The sequence below is a fragment of the Heteronotia binoei genome, unplaced genomic scaffold, assembly GCF_032191835.1.
Source record: "Heteronotia binoei isolate CCM8104 ecotype False Entrance Well unplaced genomic scaffold, APGP_CSIRO_Hbin_v1 ptg000294l, whole genome shotgun sequence".
Taxonomy (NCBI): Eukaryota; Metazoa; Chordata; class Lepidosauria; order Squamata; family Gekkonidae; genus Heteronotia; species Heteronotia binoei.
In genome coordinates, this window is record NW_026800011.1 from 540,956 (window position 1) to 554,276 (window position 13,321).

General features: G+C 40.5%; 1 protein-coding gene across 2 annotated transcripts in view; it reads left to right on the forward strand.

Annotated features, from left to right (window-relative positions):
* Positions 1-13,321, forward strand: part of LOC132590559 (transmembrane protein 131-like) — a 121,796-nt gene that overhangs the window by 91,339 nt on the left and 17,136 nt on the right. For both annotated transcript variants that reach the window (XM_060263494.1, XM_060263495.1), the window contains exons 19-30: positions 1,498-1,584; positions 4,135-4,287; positions 4,398-4,473; positions 4,548-4,665; positions 6,205-6,343; positions 6,430-6,539; positions 7,810-7,876; positions 9,145-9,296; positions 9,499-9,641; positions 10,112-10,298; positions 11,790-11,975; positions 13,062-13,220. In XM_060263494.1, the coding sequence (XP_060119477.1) occupies positions 1,498-1,584; positions 4,135-4,287; positions 4,398-4,473; positions 4,548-4,665; positions 6,205-6,343; positions 6,430-6,539; positions 7,810-7,876; positions 9,145-9,296; positions 9,499-9,641; positions 10,112-10,298; positions 11,790-11,975; positions 13,062-13,220 (1,577 nt within the window). The remainder of the gene's footprint in view (positions 1-1,497; positions 1,585-4,134; positions 4,288-4,397; positions 4,474-4,547; positions 4,666-6,204; positions 6,344-6,429; positions 6,540-7,809; positions 7,877-9,144; positions 9,297-9,498; positions 9,642-10,111; positions 10,299-11,789; positions 11,976-13,061; positions 13,221-13,321) is intronic.

Consider the following 13,321-nt stretch of genomic DNA (forward strand, 5'->3'; position numbering starts at 1 on the left):
ATGAACTTCATATAACTTGAAATTAATTAATTCATTAATTACAGTACAATTCTCTGCTACCTTTCACAGCAATTTCCCAGTGTTTCAGCCAAAGAAAAATATGAAAAATAGCTGTCGAAAGATTTTCTTGGAACTAAGCAAGCTTGGTTATAGCTTGAGTCAGGGTTCCAGTAGTAGCAGCTGAAGGAAGGGCCTACTAAATGTTTCAGCATATTTTGAGGTAGAGCAGCTGGCAGTGTGGGTGGTACACCGTGCTGTCATTCCTGATGGCAATGGCAACAGCACTCCCAACTGCATCCACTGGTCAGTGCTATTGAGGAAGGGGTGTGTAGATGGTGCAGACATTTGAACATGGGCATTAGGAGTGCTTGCAAGCTGGAGAAGAACACACAAACAGATAGGTGCATGCAGATAGGTGTGAAAGTGGAAAGAGAGGACCGCCCACTTTCCACCCCATTTTGGCTCAGCATGAGTTTGAGAGATTTTTCTGAAAATGAAGTTACTTCAGAAGAAGAGGCAGGTTTGGGGGAGTGTCCTGGAAGTGACATCATAGGAAAAGGTGGAGTTTTGGTTCAGTGTGCCCTGGAAGTGACATCACTTGGCCCTTGACACCACAGGAAATGACATAATTCCTGTCGCCTGACTCCACCCCCAAAGTCTCTTGGCTCCACCCCCAAATTTTAGTGGGCTATGAAGGAGAAGTGTAAAAATAACTGGGCCGCAGGAAAGAAAAGTTTGGGAACCCCTAGTTTAGTCAGTATGTAACCTTTCAGGAAGCTTCAAAACTAGAAGCTGTTTGATCAGGTTTTTAAACTTGAGTTTGCCTTGTGCAAGTTAATCCTATACCTTACCCAAATTGGTATTGAGAATGTCATGCCATGTTGATAGCAGATGGTAATGCATTACATCTCGTTAACGAGAACACACGCCGTTGCTGTGGGGCTTGCAGAGAGGAGAAATACGACGCTAATTTCCCTCCTGAGAGAGGAAGTTCGAAATTCAGCGGGGAGCAGGACTTGTTGGCCAGGCTATATAACATTTGCATTTCAATATCTAGAATTCTGAGCTTAAGTTTCACTTTCAAGAGGGGAACCCGCAAGAACTTGTGGGGAGCATCTCATTTTCCCCTTTCCCTCATTTCCTTTTTGCCTTCCCTGAAAGCCCCCATAGCCTGTTCCTTTTTCCAGCTTCCTTCTCTCCATTTCACCAATCAACCTACTGTTATTTGCTCCTTTGTCTTTAGCTTTCTATTCTCCTGGCAGCCTCTAGCTTTAGTGCTCATCTTGTAAAACTGAGTTTTAAAACGAATAAAGTTTGAGTCCAGTGGCACCTTTTAAGACCAACAAAATTATTTTCTGGGTATAAACTTTCATGTGTATGACACTTCAAAAAAGGTTCCAGGAATTGTACTGCTAGCAACAAAAACTGGATTTAAAATGCACATACAGATCGTCTTGACTGTTGCCTCTAAACTGTTTTTTTCCCTCCTTTCCACAGATTTTAACCATTCCTGTGAAGGCTGTAATAGCTGTAGGCTCACTTACCTGTTCTCCGAAACATATCGTCCTTCCACCTTCTTTTCCTGTAAGATAATTTATTTGGAAGAATTTCTGACAGTTTCTTTTTGCTTATTTCTCAACATTTCCTTGAATTATTTTTGAACAGGTCTATAAGGGACAGAGACCAAACTCAAGCTAACAAGCTGTTTGCCCTTGCTGCAGGAGTCCTTGCTCTCTTCCTAGCAATAGCACGAAGAGCCTTTTGGCACAGAGCTGTTGTGTATTCCCTAAACTTGGTTTCTTATTGATGCTTATCTGGAGAGTAATTGTTATTAGTCTTGGAGCTTAGAACTAGTAAATTGTAGCTCTGCCAAGTGCTTCAGATGTCTCATGACTTCATGAGTGACTGCTACTGAAATATGAAACGTGTTATTTTTCTAAGGAGACTAGTTGCTGTGTTGATTATCCTGCAGTTCTCAGTGGAACAAGTCAGGGTATGGATATCGAGGACAGTTTCTTGGCTGCTACTTTTGAGCCACTTCAGAATAGTTGAAAGCATCTAAATTAGTTCCGTGTATTCCCCCCACCCCCACAAGTTATACTGTCAGAAGAATATTTAGCTACACATAATTAAAAACCTGCATCAGTCATTTTTGGACCTCATCAGGAAGAGCCACAGCTCGGTGGCAGAGCATCTGCTTTGTGTGCAGAAGGATGTGGGTTTGATCCCTGGCACCTTTAAACGGGTCACTTAGGAGGTGATGGAGAAGACCTCTGAGACCTTGGCAAGTCACCACCAGTCAGAGTGGACAGTATTGACCCAGATAGACCAGTGATCTGATTTCTTAGATGGCAATTTCATGTGTTCTGTAGTATCAGATATTCCAAAGCTGTTGCCCCTTTCAGAAATGAAAGGCTTCTGCTCTATGATGATCCACAGTTTTCCATTAATTCTCTGAGGTTGCTTAAAACAAATTTAATCATGTTTGATATCTGCTAAATTTCCTTTTGCTAATGAAGATGTGAAACAATGGGATCATAGATCTAATGGTTCTTTTATACTAAGTATCATCCTGTATTGGAAGAACTGTCTACTAGGTTCAGAACATGATATTTATGTGAGATAGTTCAGTAGGTTGTTGTTGTTGGCTGTTGTTGTTGCAGTAATATAGAAAACAATTTAATTATATTCTCAAGCATCTCCTGCAGAGATTTCAGAAAGAAAAGGGAAGAGACGTTTTGTCTTTGCATAGAGTATTAGCACAGCCATAAACTGCATCTCTGTTCCAAGGCGAAGACAGCATCATAGGGAGTAATACTTCCTGAGACTAATCCTTCAGCACTCTTCCTCTCTAATTCTTCATATAGAATCTTACACATTTTAGAAGCTTTAAAATATTAATGTTTAACTTTCAGTGTGTAACTATGCACACTGGATTTTTTTTGTCATGAAAAACAGACAATTTTTTTCTGTAGTACTAGATTAATATTGTCAGTTTGTTGGTAATTGTGAGGTGTTGGAGAGATGGCGCAAGTGACCAGCACTGCACTTAACTTGGTTTAGTATAATGTGAACTTCAGATACAATGAGAGGAGATGGGGGAGCAAAGTGGATGGGTTCAGTACAAAGCACAAGGTACCTTTGAATATAAATTACTTTTGCTCGAGTGGCCTTTGCTCATAAGTGTTTCTGCACTGGAAACAAAGGCCTAGCTGTAAAGAACTGAGTGAATTTTGCTCATGGAATTGTTCTTTGCCACCTTGACTCTCTTGCTGTAGCCTATAAGAGTCAGGGGCTTCTAGAATGTGGCACAAAGGGGTCAGTAGTGGAAGAAAGAAATCATGGGATTTACTATGTCTGCTTCCTGCACTGCATTCCATAATGTTACCAAGGATTCCCACCCACCCCACACTATCATAGATGGTTATAGGAAGCAAGGAAAAGGGGCAAAGACCCATTCTACAAGCAAAGATCATAATAAACAAAACTGGATCCAAACCACTATTTTGCCTGTAAAATAATGATGAGTCACAAGAGCACTAGTTTCTAGAGTGCTCTCTTAATGAAGAACTACATACAACGTGTAGCTCTATTATTTTAAAAGCCCCCCCCCCCCAATGTAGCCACTGGGGATTTTATTTTTGTGAGAGAAAGGTATGGGGGAAGATAAGTCTTTTCTCCTCTTTTATGCCATTTTATGGCTGGTTAAGACCACCTAAAGCCACTGTTACTCCTGCTTGGATATTTATTGTATTTGGCCAGGATGTTACAGTCAATCACTCAGAACATAACAATTATAACATGTAAAGGGATTTCCAAATTTCTCAGCTATAATCTGCCTGCACTGAGTATGCTCAACATTCAGGTTTTTCCAGCATTTGTACAAAAAGTATAGAAAGCTTTCCTGTTGGCTACAAAACATTTGCATGAATGTTTCTTCAACTTGAATCATGGGCAGAATATGTTGAATAATGTATCTAGACGTCCCTGTGTTGGAAAGACCAAAATGACGAAGACTGGAGGAAAATATTGTCTTCTAGATGTTCCTACACAAAGGAATTTAGCAACTGTAGTACCAGGAGTCTGTGGGTGTAAATATGTATAAAGTGATACATTTCCCTCTTTTCCCCTTAGGGCAAGACAGTTCATCAGAGTTTAAGCATCATGAGCTCTTTTTCGCAAAAGGTTAAAATACAGCAGATCCGTTCACTCTCTGAAGATGTCCGGTTTTATTACAAGAGATTAAGAAGTAACAAGGAAGATTTGGAGCCTGGGAAAAAATCCAAGGTTTGAGTTTTGGAGTTTACCCATTATTAAGCAGCTCTTCCTAAATCCCTGTATTTTTTTACATTCCTGAATTTTGTTTAATTCAATTTGTGTCTTGTGCTATTTTTCAGATAGCAAATGTGTATTTTGACCCTGGTTTACAGTGTGGGAATCACTGCTATGCTGGATTGCCTTTTCTGAGTAAATGTAAGTGGCTTTAATTTCTGATGTTTAGCTGTTTTGAGTATTCTGGGTATTGAAAATGACTGTCTCTTTTCCAGCTGAATCAAAATTGCAACATAGCATGTCTATGCAAGAAGATGCATGGGATTCAGATTGGGAGTTGCATGAGAATTTATTCAAAGAATGGACTGGAATAAGACATCACTCAGGCAATCAGTGAGTACTTGTTTTTCGTTGGCACTGGGTTTTTAAGAAAATGCAACTGCTTGTTAAAATAGTATATTTGTAGTACTTTGTAATGAAGTGGTAAGCAAACATAGAAGGAGAAACTGTTCTAAGAGTAGGCAGTGGAGGAATTCATAAGCTCCACAAATGAGGTTAGTAACAAAGAAACTTGGGCTGCCACTATGACACTGAAGGAAAGATCTTATTGCCCTCATGGCTGAGAGGAAATATCTGTATTCTTTAAAATTGTTCAGCAGTCTGACTGGCCCAGTTTGACCCAAGGTCCTTGTGCTTGAGAGCTAAGCAGGGTCAGCCATAGTGAGTACTTGGATGGGAGACCACCAAGGAAGACAGGTTGCTATGTGGAGGAAGGCAATGATAAACTGCCTATGCTCATCTAGTACTTGGAATGTCCTATGGATGGGGACGCCATGGGTTGGTTATGGTCCAAGGCACCTTCTTCTTAAAATTGTTCACGGTACCACCAAAAGTATGCTTTTGTGTTTAAAAAAACTGGCTTGTGGTGTACTGAGGAGGTTTTGTAAATGCTTCCATATATGTATTTGGGATTACAATTCCTTAAGTTCTGGATCTCTTCTTGAAGATAGTTTAGGGCTTGGATATCATTTTGTAGAAGCATCTTGAGCAGGGGTGTCAAATGTGCGGCCCGGAGGGCTCCTATCAGGCCCACAAGCGGCAAGCTGCTGTCTGCTTCCTTTTCCCTCTCTCTTGCTTCCTTCTGCATCACAGCTTGCTTTACCAGGCTTGCTCAATCACACAGCAGAGCTACTGAACCTCTTTTCCTTCTATTGGCTGAGACTCCTCAGTGCTAATGTTTTAATCATGTTTTATTTTACATTTTAAGAAAATCTTTCATTGTGTATGTCTGCGTCCTTTATAAAGCTTACATCTCTGCTACCTGGCATTACATTTTATGACACACATGGCCCGGTCCAACTAGGTCTCATTTATGTTAGTTCCAGTCCTCATAGCAAATGAGTTCAACAATTCTGATTTAGAGCATTAGTTCAGTATTACAAAAAGGACAGTTAGTGTTGACTCTGCCCACATATAGCATTTTGGTTTCTGCAAACTGATCACATGAGTGCCAGCTTTAACTTGACCTGATGACCTCTGTGTTTGAATTCCAATAAGACTCTTGTGATTCTTTCTGAACTAGGTCTGGAGCCTGAACAATGTCTTTAAACTTTATTCACTTCATTTATAGTATGTCTTTCTTGCTGAGGCTGAAGGCAGATTACAAAAAATAAAGACCAATTCAAGCCATCAGCAAGACCTTCAATAAGCAATGTACTAGGACTATAAAATGGGAAAACAATACAAACTAAGGTGTAAAAACTGTCTAAGGCATCATGTAAGGCATTTACTTTCCTTGAAAACATGAACTGACGCAGCATCCCTCAGATACTTGGATTATTTTAGAAAATGATTTAAGCAAATGTATTTTTATATGCGTGAAATATGATCTTTTCTCAAGTTTCTTAATTCTAAATTATGTCATTCATTTAGGTTAAGTGCTGTGTTTGAAGTAGACACTGATCTGCAGAAGGCTGTAGCATCCAAAATCACAGCAGAACTGGTCTGGCCCTCTTTACTTGGCTCAACACGCTATTTGGATTTCTCCCTTACCACCACCAACAGTTCATCTGTAAGTCCTGCTCATGTTAATACAGTACTAAAAAAGGTCAGAAAAGTTTCCTGCACTAGAATCTGAATTGAATTTTGTTCCTCTAGGAGGAAGAGATTCTTCTAGAAAATCCATCAGATCTTCCTGTTTTTGTTCAGTTTCTTCCCATAGCACTATATTCCAATCCATCAGTCTTTGTCGATAAGCTAATAGACCGGTAAGTGATGGTCAGAGTACAAAGTCTTCCATGAATTGGCTGCCAAATCCTTGCTGCTTTTAAAATCCACAGAAGCAGCATAATCAGCTGCACCAGAGAGATGAAACCTTGAATGGATGCAAAAGAGGCGGTGGATGTACACTACGTTGAGGGCAGGGCCAACGTAACGTGTGGGAGTAGGCAGGGTAGGCAACTGCCTAGGGCACTACGCTGCCCTGGAGGTGCTGCCAGGCATCCCCTTACTCCCCCTTGCCCATGCAGAGTGCTCCTCCAAGCCTGCCTTTAAGGCAGGCTTGGAGGAGTGCTACACAGTGCCGTATGCTCTTGGAGGCTTCCTTGGAATTCTCTGAAGAGTGCACTGCTTTAACGGTGCCTGGCTGCTTTGGGATTGAAAGCAACCAAGGGGTGCCTTCCCATTGTGCTTATCAGTGCAATGGGAAGGCCCTGCTCAGCCACTTTCAACCCAAAAGCAGCTGGGTACCTCCAAAACAGTATGCTCTTCGGAGACTTCCAAAGAGTGTACTGCAAGGGAAAACAGCAGCGCAACAGCACTCTTGTGCACTGCCTATCGCTCCCTCGTCTCCCGCTTGCGCAGCCTGTGCGGTGATGTCATTGTGCTGTGCCATGCATGCATAGAGCGCACATGCATTGATTTCGAAAAAGGGAGCTTGCATGGAGGGGGGCAGCAAAGGGGCCTGCCTTGAACAGCAGAGCCCCTAAACACCGGGGCTGGTTGAGGGCATGCGCACTAAAATTAATTTGAGTACTCTGCCCCAGTCATGTGCAAAACAAGTGTTTAGATGGGGGAGATGTAAAGAAAAAACTGGCATTGCCAAAATGGTATTGAATCTCTTCCCCCTCTCCACAGTTGTTCTCTGGAGGCATTCTTCAGCTGGCCTCACTTCTGGTACTGGAGACCAGTGGTGAGAAAAGCATCTCAAAGGGGATTCATGGGAGGAAGGGTTACTTTGTGTCCCCTTTGCCACCACCAGCACTTCTGCAGCTAAAAGATGGGTCTGCCACTGCTCTGTCTAGTTTCAGCCTTAAGTTTAAATCTTTTATGTTTGCAATTCTGGCTGCAAGACAACCATTGCAAGCATCCATTTATTATATTACTTGTCTTTACATTAAATGGTATTACACTTAGCTTTTCTAATAGCTGTTATTCCATGCTGACAAAAAAAACCCCCTACAGAATATTAATTGAAATACTGATGCATGATATTTCCAAAATTCATAGCTATGCCTTGCTACTGTCTGTTGTTTTTAGGTTCAATTTGAGTAAGCCAACAAATTTCAATCTGAGGACACTAGAATTTCAAGTCTCTAGAAACTGTGTAAGTAACTTTTTATCAACTAGTTTTATTTTATCCAGATCTTAACGTAGAGCCAATGTAGTATAGTAGTTGAAAGCATCGACTTGTATCCATAAACTTTTTGAATAGCCTGAGGCAAGTCACAGTGTCTCAAACATCTCTCCCACACTACAGTCCGCAGTATGCAGATACTGCTGGCCATTGACTGTAGTTAGGTATTAAAGGTATAAATAAACTTGCAATATACAAAGTAGCCTGGGTGCAGGAAAATGTGTACATTCTGAGGTAGCCAAGTACAACTACCACTGCTGGCTCCCAGAGAAGAACTGTAATATGTATCTGCAATCATTGCTCCTTAATCACACTTTTTTTAGGAGCGTACTTACAGCAACTTGGGAAGGGGCTGTGGTTCAGTGGTGGAGCATGTGCTTGGCATGCAGAAGGTCTTAGGTTCAATCCCCAGCATCTCCAGTTAAAAAAGACCAGGGAGTAGGTGATGTGAAAGACTTCTGCCTGAGCCCCTGGAGAGCTGCTGCCAGTCTGAGTAGACAATACTGACCTTGATGGATCATTGGTCTGATTCGCTATAAGGCAGCTTCATAGTGTTCACCTTAATATACCCAAAAATATAGTAAGCAAAGAAGTCCATAGATTCCTGACATTAATTGCTTATGCCCCCAGTCAATGGAATTTTGTTTTCCGTTTGGTTTAATCTTACTCAGGGGTTCTCTAACTCTTTCCAATATAGGCTACGTTCTCAAGAGGCAATTCCTTTTTTGTATTTCCCTTATTAGTAGTCATGCTTTACATACACAGACATGGTCCAGGTATAATGCAAACCAGGTCTAACACGACGTGAAGAAGAGGAGTTGGTTTTTATACCCAACTTTTCTCTGTAGTAAGGAGACTCAAAGCAGCTTGCAATATCCTTCCCTTCCTCTCCTCACAGCAGTCACCTTGTAAGATGTGATCACTTGCTTCTTCCCCTCACTTTTTGATCTTCTTGAAAGAAACTTTGGTTTTAGAGTGGATTACGTCTCCTTAAAGCCTCTCTTACTCTTTCTCTTCATGTCTTCCTCTCTCTGTCTAAATTTGGACTGTAAGCTCCTTGGGGCAGGGTTCTGTCATGTTTGTTACTCTGTAAAAGTGCCCAGTACTTTGATGCATTCTTTTGCTTCAGAAAAAATAATAAAGTTTTCAAATATACAGCATTTAAGCTATCCATAAATGTAGTGATGGGGAAAGTCATGCACTTTACTCACTTTAAAATTTTGTGTTCCTTGGTTAAGGGGCAGACTTTGCAGAGCTCCACAGGATATACAGAGGGATTGTCACGGCAGCTGGTTTTAAATGTGATTTTGAAGCCTGGTGAGAAGAAATTTGTCAGAGTAAAATTTACTCCAGTTCTTAATAAAACCGTATCATCACTAATAGTTGTCAGGTACAGTATGCATCTGAAAGTGTTTGAATTATGCTTTAATTATGACTTGAGGAGCTCAGTCGTGGCTTTCATCCCAAAGTAGAATCAACTAAGCATAAATGAGTGAGACATGTCACGACTTAGGATCAGGGAAGGGAATTGTTAGAAACATGAGTATGCTTATTCATTTAGTAATAGTCATTTGATTTTCTTTTCCCTACAGAAATAATTTGACTGTGATAGATGCTTTAATGGTTAAAGGACAAGGAACTACCGAGAGCCTGAAGGTTGCAGGGAAGCCACCTGGCCCAGGAAGCTCATTGCGCTTCAAAATCACTGAAGCCTTACTAAAAGATTGTACTGAAAGTGAGTGTGAAAGAGTGGGTGCAGAGGGGTGCCTTCACTCACTACATTAAGAAGGCATGTGAGAGAGTTTTATTCCAGAGACCATGCGGTGGAGGGTGAGGCAGATTTGGCCGCATTATTGTTGGTTTCTTGTTTAAAAAAATATGTTTTTAATCTATATATATTTGGGGGGGGGGCTGTTTTAATCTGTGCATTTTAACCATGATGATTGGACTGTTATATTTTGTCTTTGCAACCTCCTGTTGCATTGTTAGCTTCCTTGAATCTGAGGGTATAAGGCAGAATAGCAATGCAACTAAATAAATTGCTTTCAACTCCAACATGATCTAGTATTGCATGGGCCTGAGGAGGGAGCAAGTGAGAGGGAAACCAGAGCAGCCTTTTAAAGAACTGGAGTTGCGCTGATGTCCGTCCTTATTAAACTAACATATTTGCATTATTGGAATCTAATCTTAATTCTTTTGTTTCAGAAACTAAGTTAAAGGAACCAAATTTTACATTGAAAAGAACGTTCAGAGTGGAGAACACAGGGCAGCTTCAAGTTAACATAAAATCCATGGAAATCAGTGGTTATTTATGTGAAGGATATGGATTTAAAGTAGTTAACTGTCAAGAATTTGCACTAAGCACCAATGCCTCTAAAGACATTGTCATATTGTAAGTTTGCTTATATTAGAGATGGACACCTTTTTAATTTATGCCAGGGGGGTGAGGTTAAACTGCCTAGTTCCATAATTATATTAAGCAAATGTTTATTTAAGAAATTCATATGCTACCTCTGTAAAGCCCTGCTCAAGGGGCTTAAATTCTAGAAAGTGACCATCTAAGAAAAGAAATTTGTAAAACCGTTCTCTCCTGCAAAGATAGTACAGATTATGTAAATGGAAACCATTATTCTAACCCAGTGAGGAACGAAAGTCATGAAGTCAGCAGCTACTAGGCATAATGGTTAAATGGAAGGTCTGTATTCAAAGCTAGTTTGTTACTTAAGGCTGAACTACTTGACTTGCTGCAAGTCCATAATTGAAAATACAGTTATTAGGCACATGAGGTCCTGATTCTGATCAGGTTCACATTGTGTAGGGTTGGGAGTCTTAATCCTTCTCCCCATGCCATTTTCCCTGAGCAACCACTGATTTAAAGTCATGAAAGGCCCAGGGGGTGAAGAATTAAAACTTTCTTCTGTGCATCCATGCAGTGGTCCAAATCAGAATGAGGCCTCCACGCATGGGATATTAGCATAAAAAAAAAAAGTGTAGAGCTCTGATTACAAAACTCAAAGCACTTTGTCCACTACTTTATTATTTACTCTTTAGCCTACTCTACCCACAAACATTCCTTTAGGCAGCCATGAGTAACATTAAGTATTTATTTGAAATGTTTAAATAAGTGTCTGTCAAATTTGATGAGGCTCACCATTAAGCTTTTGCATCTCAGCATGAATTCCCCAACTTAACACTTAGTTGTTATAAACTGGATGTCGTGACACTGGAGGGTACAGCCTTGGTACTTTGGTTTGTTCCTACATATGATTATTTGTTTGTACCATCAGGCTTGGCCTGCCTGTTTCAACAAATGTCATAAATTGATGACTATGGGTGGAATTTTCATATCACTTGATGCCAAATCAGATATTAAATAATGTTAGTTGCTTGTATCCCCATCTGATTCTTGCATTGTCATATAATTGCAGTATTAATTTAACCTAGTGGTAGGTGAACACAGACAATTACCTGATTTCTCATGTGTGAAAATCAAATGGTTTATTTTCCAAGTCCATGGAAAACATAAATTTGTCTTCAAGCCTGTTCTGAAGCCTGGACCCTGTCACAACAAATTCAGTAAAAACAGTTCAAAACATTGTGTAAATAGGTAGTTCTCACCAGTAAGATTAATAAATTGCAGTAGAGAAAACTTGGAAGTATAGAAAAATTTAACAGCAGCAATTAGTTTTAAAAGCATCAAGGTAAACAGTGACCAAAAAGCCACATAAAATCTTCATTACGCAGCAGCAATAAAGGCAATAATTTACTTTTTGTTCAGCTGTGGGATGTGATAATGAACCCTAGGGTTACTCTTACTGAAGCTGAACACATGAATCTGTTGTACACCAATTAATGAACGTAACTGTTTTCCTTCACTTTACAGGTTTACACCAGATTTCACTACTTCCAGAGTCATTCGTGAACTGAAGTTAACTACATCAGGAGGCTCTGAATTTGTATTCATATTAAATGCATCCCTTCCCTATCATATGTTAGCAACTTGTGCAGAAGCCCTGCCCAGGCCCAACTGGGAGTTGGCACTGTACATAATTGTCTCAGGAATAATGAGGTATTTCTGTCTTATATCTGCATGATGCATGGTTATTATCCCATGAATGGAATATGAGGAAATAGGCTGTTTTCTGTTAGACACAGGATGACACATTACTGGTCAGGCATGGTGGTGTTATTTTTTTTGGTGTGGCACTAATAATTGTGATGCCCAGAAGCTCATGTTCTCAGAATTGTCTGTGTCAGTGCTTAACCAGGCAGTCAGAATGCTAGACCAACATTTCCTGGAAAACTGTAAGTGTGTGTGTATCTGTATACATGTGCTGGGAGTTTACTTCTACCTCAGAGGAACAATGAAAGCCTGCACTTAAGACAGTAGGGATAAAAGTAATAAATGCTTGTCTGAATGAACCTATTGGCCCCTCTTGTACAGCCATCAACACTGAAGTCTTAGTAGTGAAGAGCTCTGAAGCCTCCATTCCACAACAGTTCTTTTACATGTACAGTATTGATATTAAGTATGCCACCCTGAGCTCCTTAGAGGAAGAGTGGGATAAAACTATGATAGATATTACAGTGTTAACTCCTGGTGCAAAGCCATATGCCAAGCAAGGAGGCAGCTATGATCTGATCTCGGAGTGAGAAGGCAAGCATATGATTACTTTAAGAACTCTCTACAAATGAGTTATGGAGGAGTTGGGACAAGGTTGTGGGAGATCCAGTTTCTTGCTGCATATCCAATTTCAGCAGACCCAGTTGACTAGGAAACTCCTATGAGAAACTGATCCTAAATTTGTGCACTACTTGCTGAGTGATTAAGCCTTTCTCTGCTGGGAGTCCCCTGGCTGAGGAATTGAGCTTTCATGGCAGCTTGCCACTGCCCAAGGCCACCGAGTTACATAGGTTTGTTTACTGTTTTTCTTGTTTACTGTTTTAATTTTGTTTCTGAGAGCCAATGTTAAAGCTTGCTTTTCCATTTTAATTGCATATCCAGTAATAGGTGCATGTACACATATTCATAGTGTACATGTTAATTGTATGTAGAATGCTGCTACTCTTGGTTATCCAGCAAGTGATGGGCTTCTCTTTATTTTCCACACTAAGACTGCAAAACCACTGATATTTGTGATCTTGTCTCTTGCAGTGCGCTCTTCCTTTTAGTCATCGGAACAGCCTATCTAGAAGCTCAAGGAATCTGGGAGCCATTCAGAAGGCGACTGTCCTTTGAGGCATCTAATCCTCCCTTTGATATGGGAAGGCCATTTGATCTCAGGAGAATAGTTGGAATTTCATCTGATGGAAAGTAAGCCCTTGCTTTTGAACTGGGTGTTTGCAAAGTAGACTTTCTTGCCAGTATAGGTCAGTTTAATAAAGGAAGCAGCCGACGTCATAGTAATTTGAGCG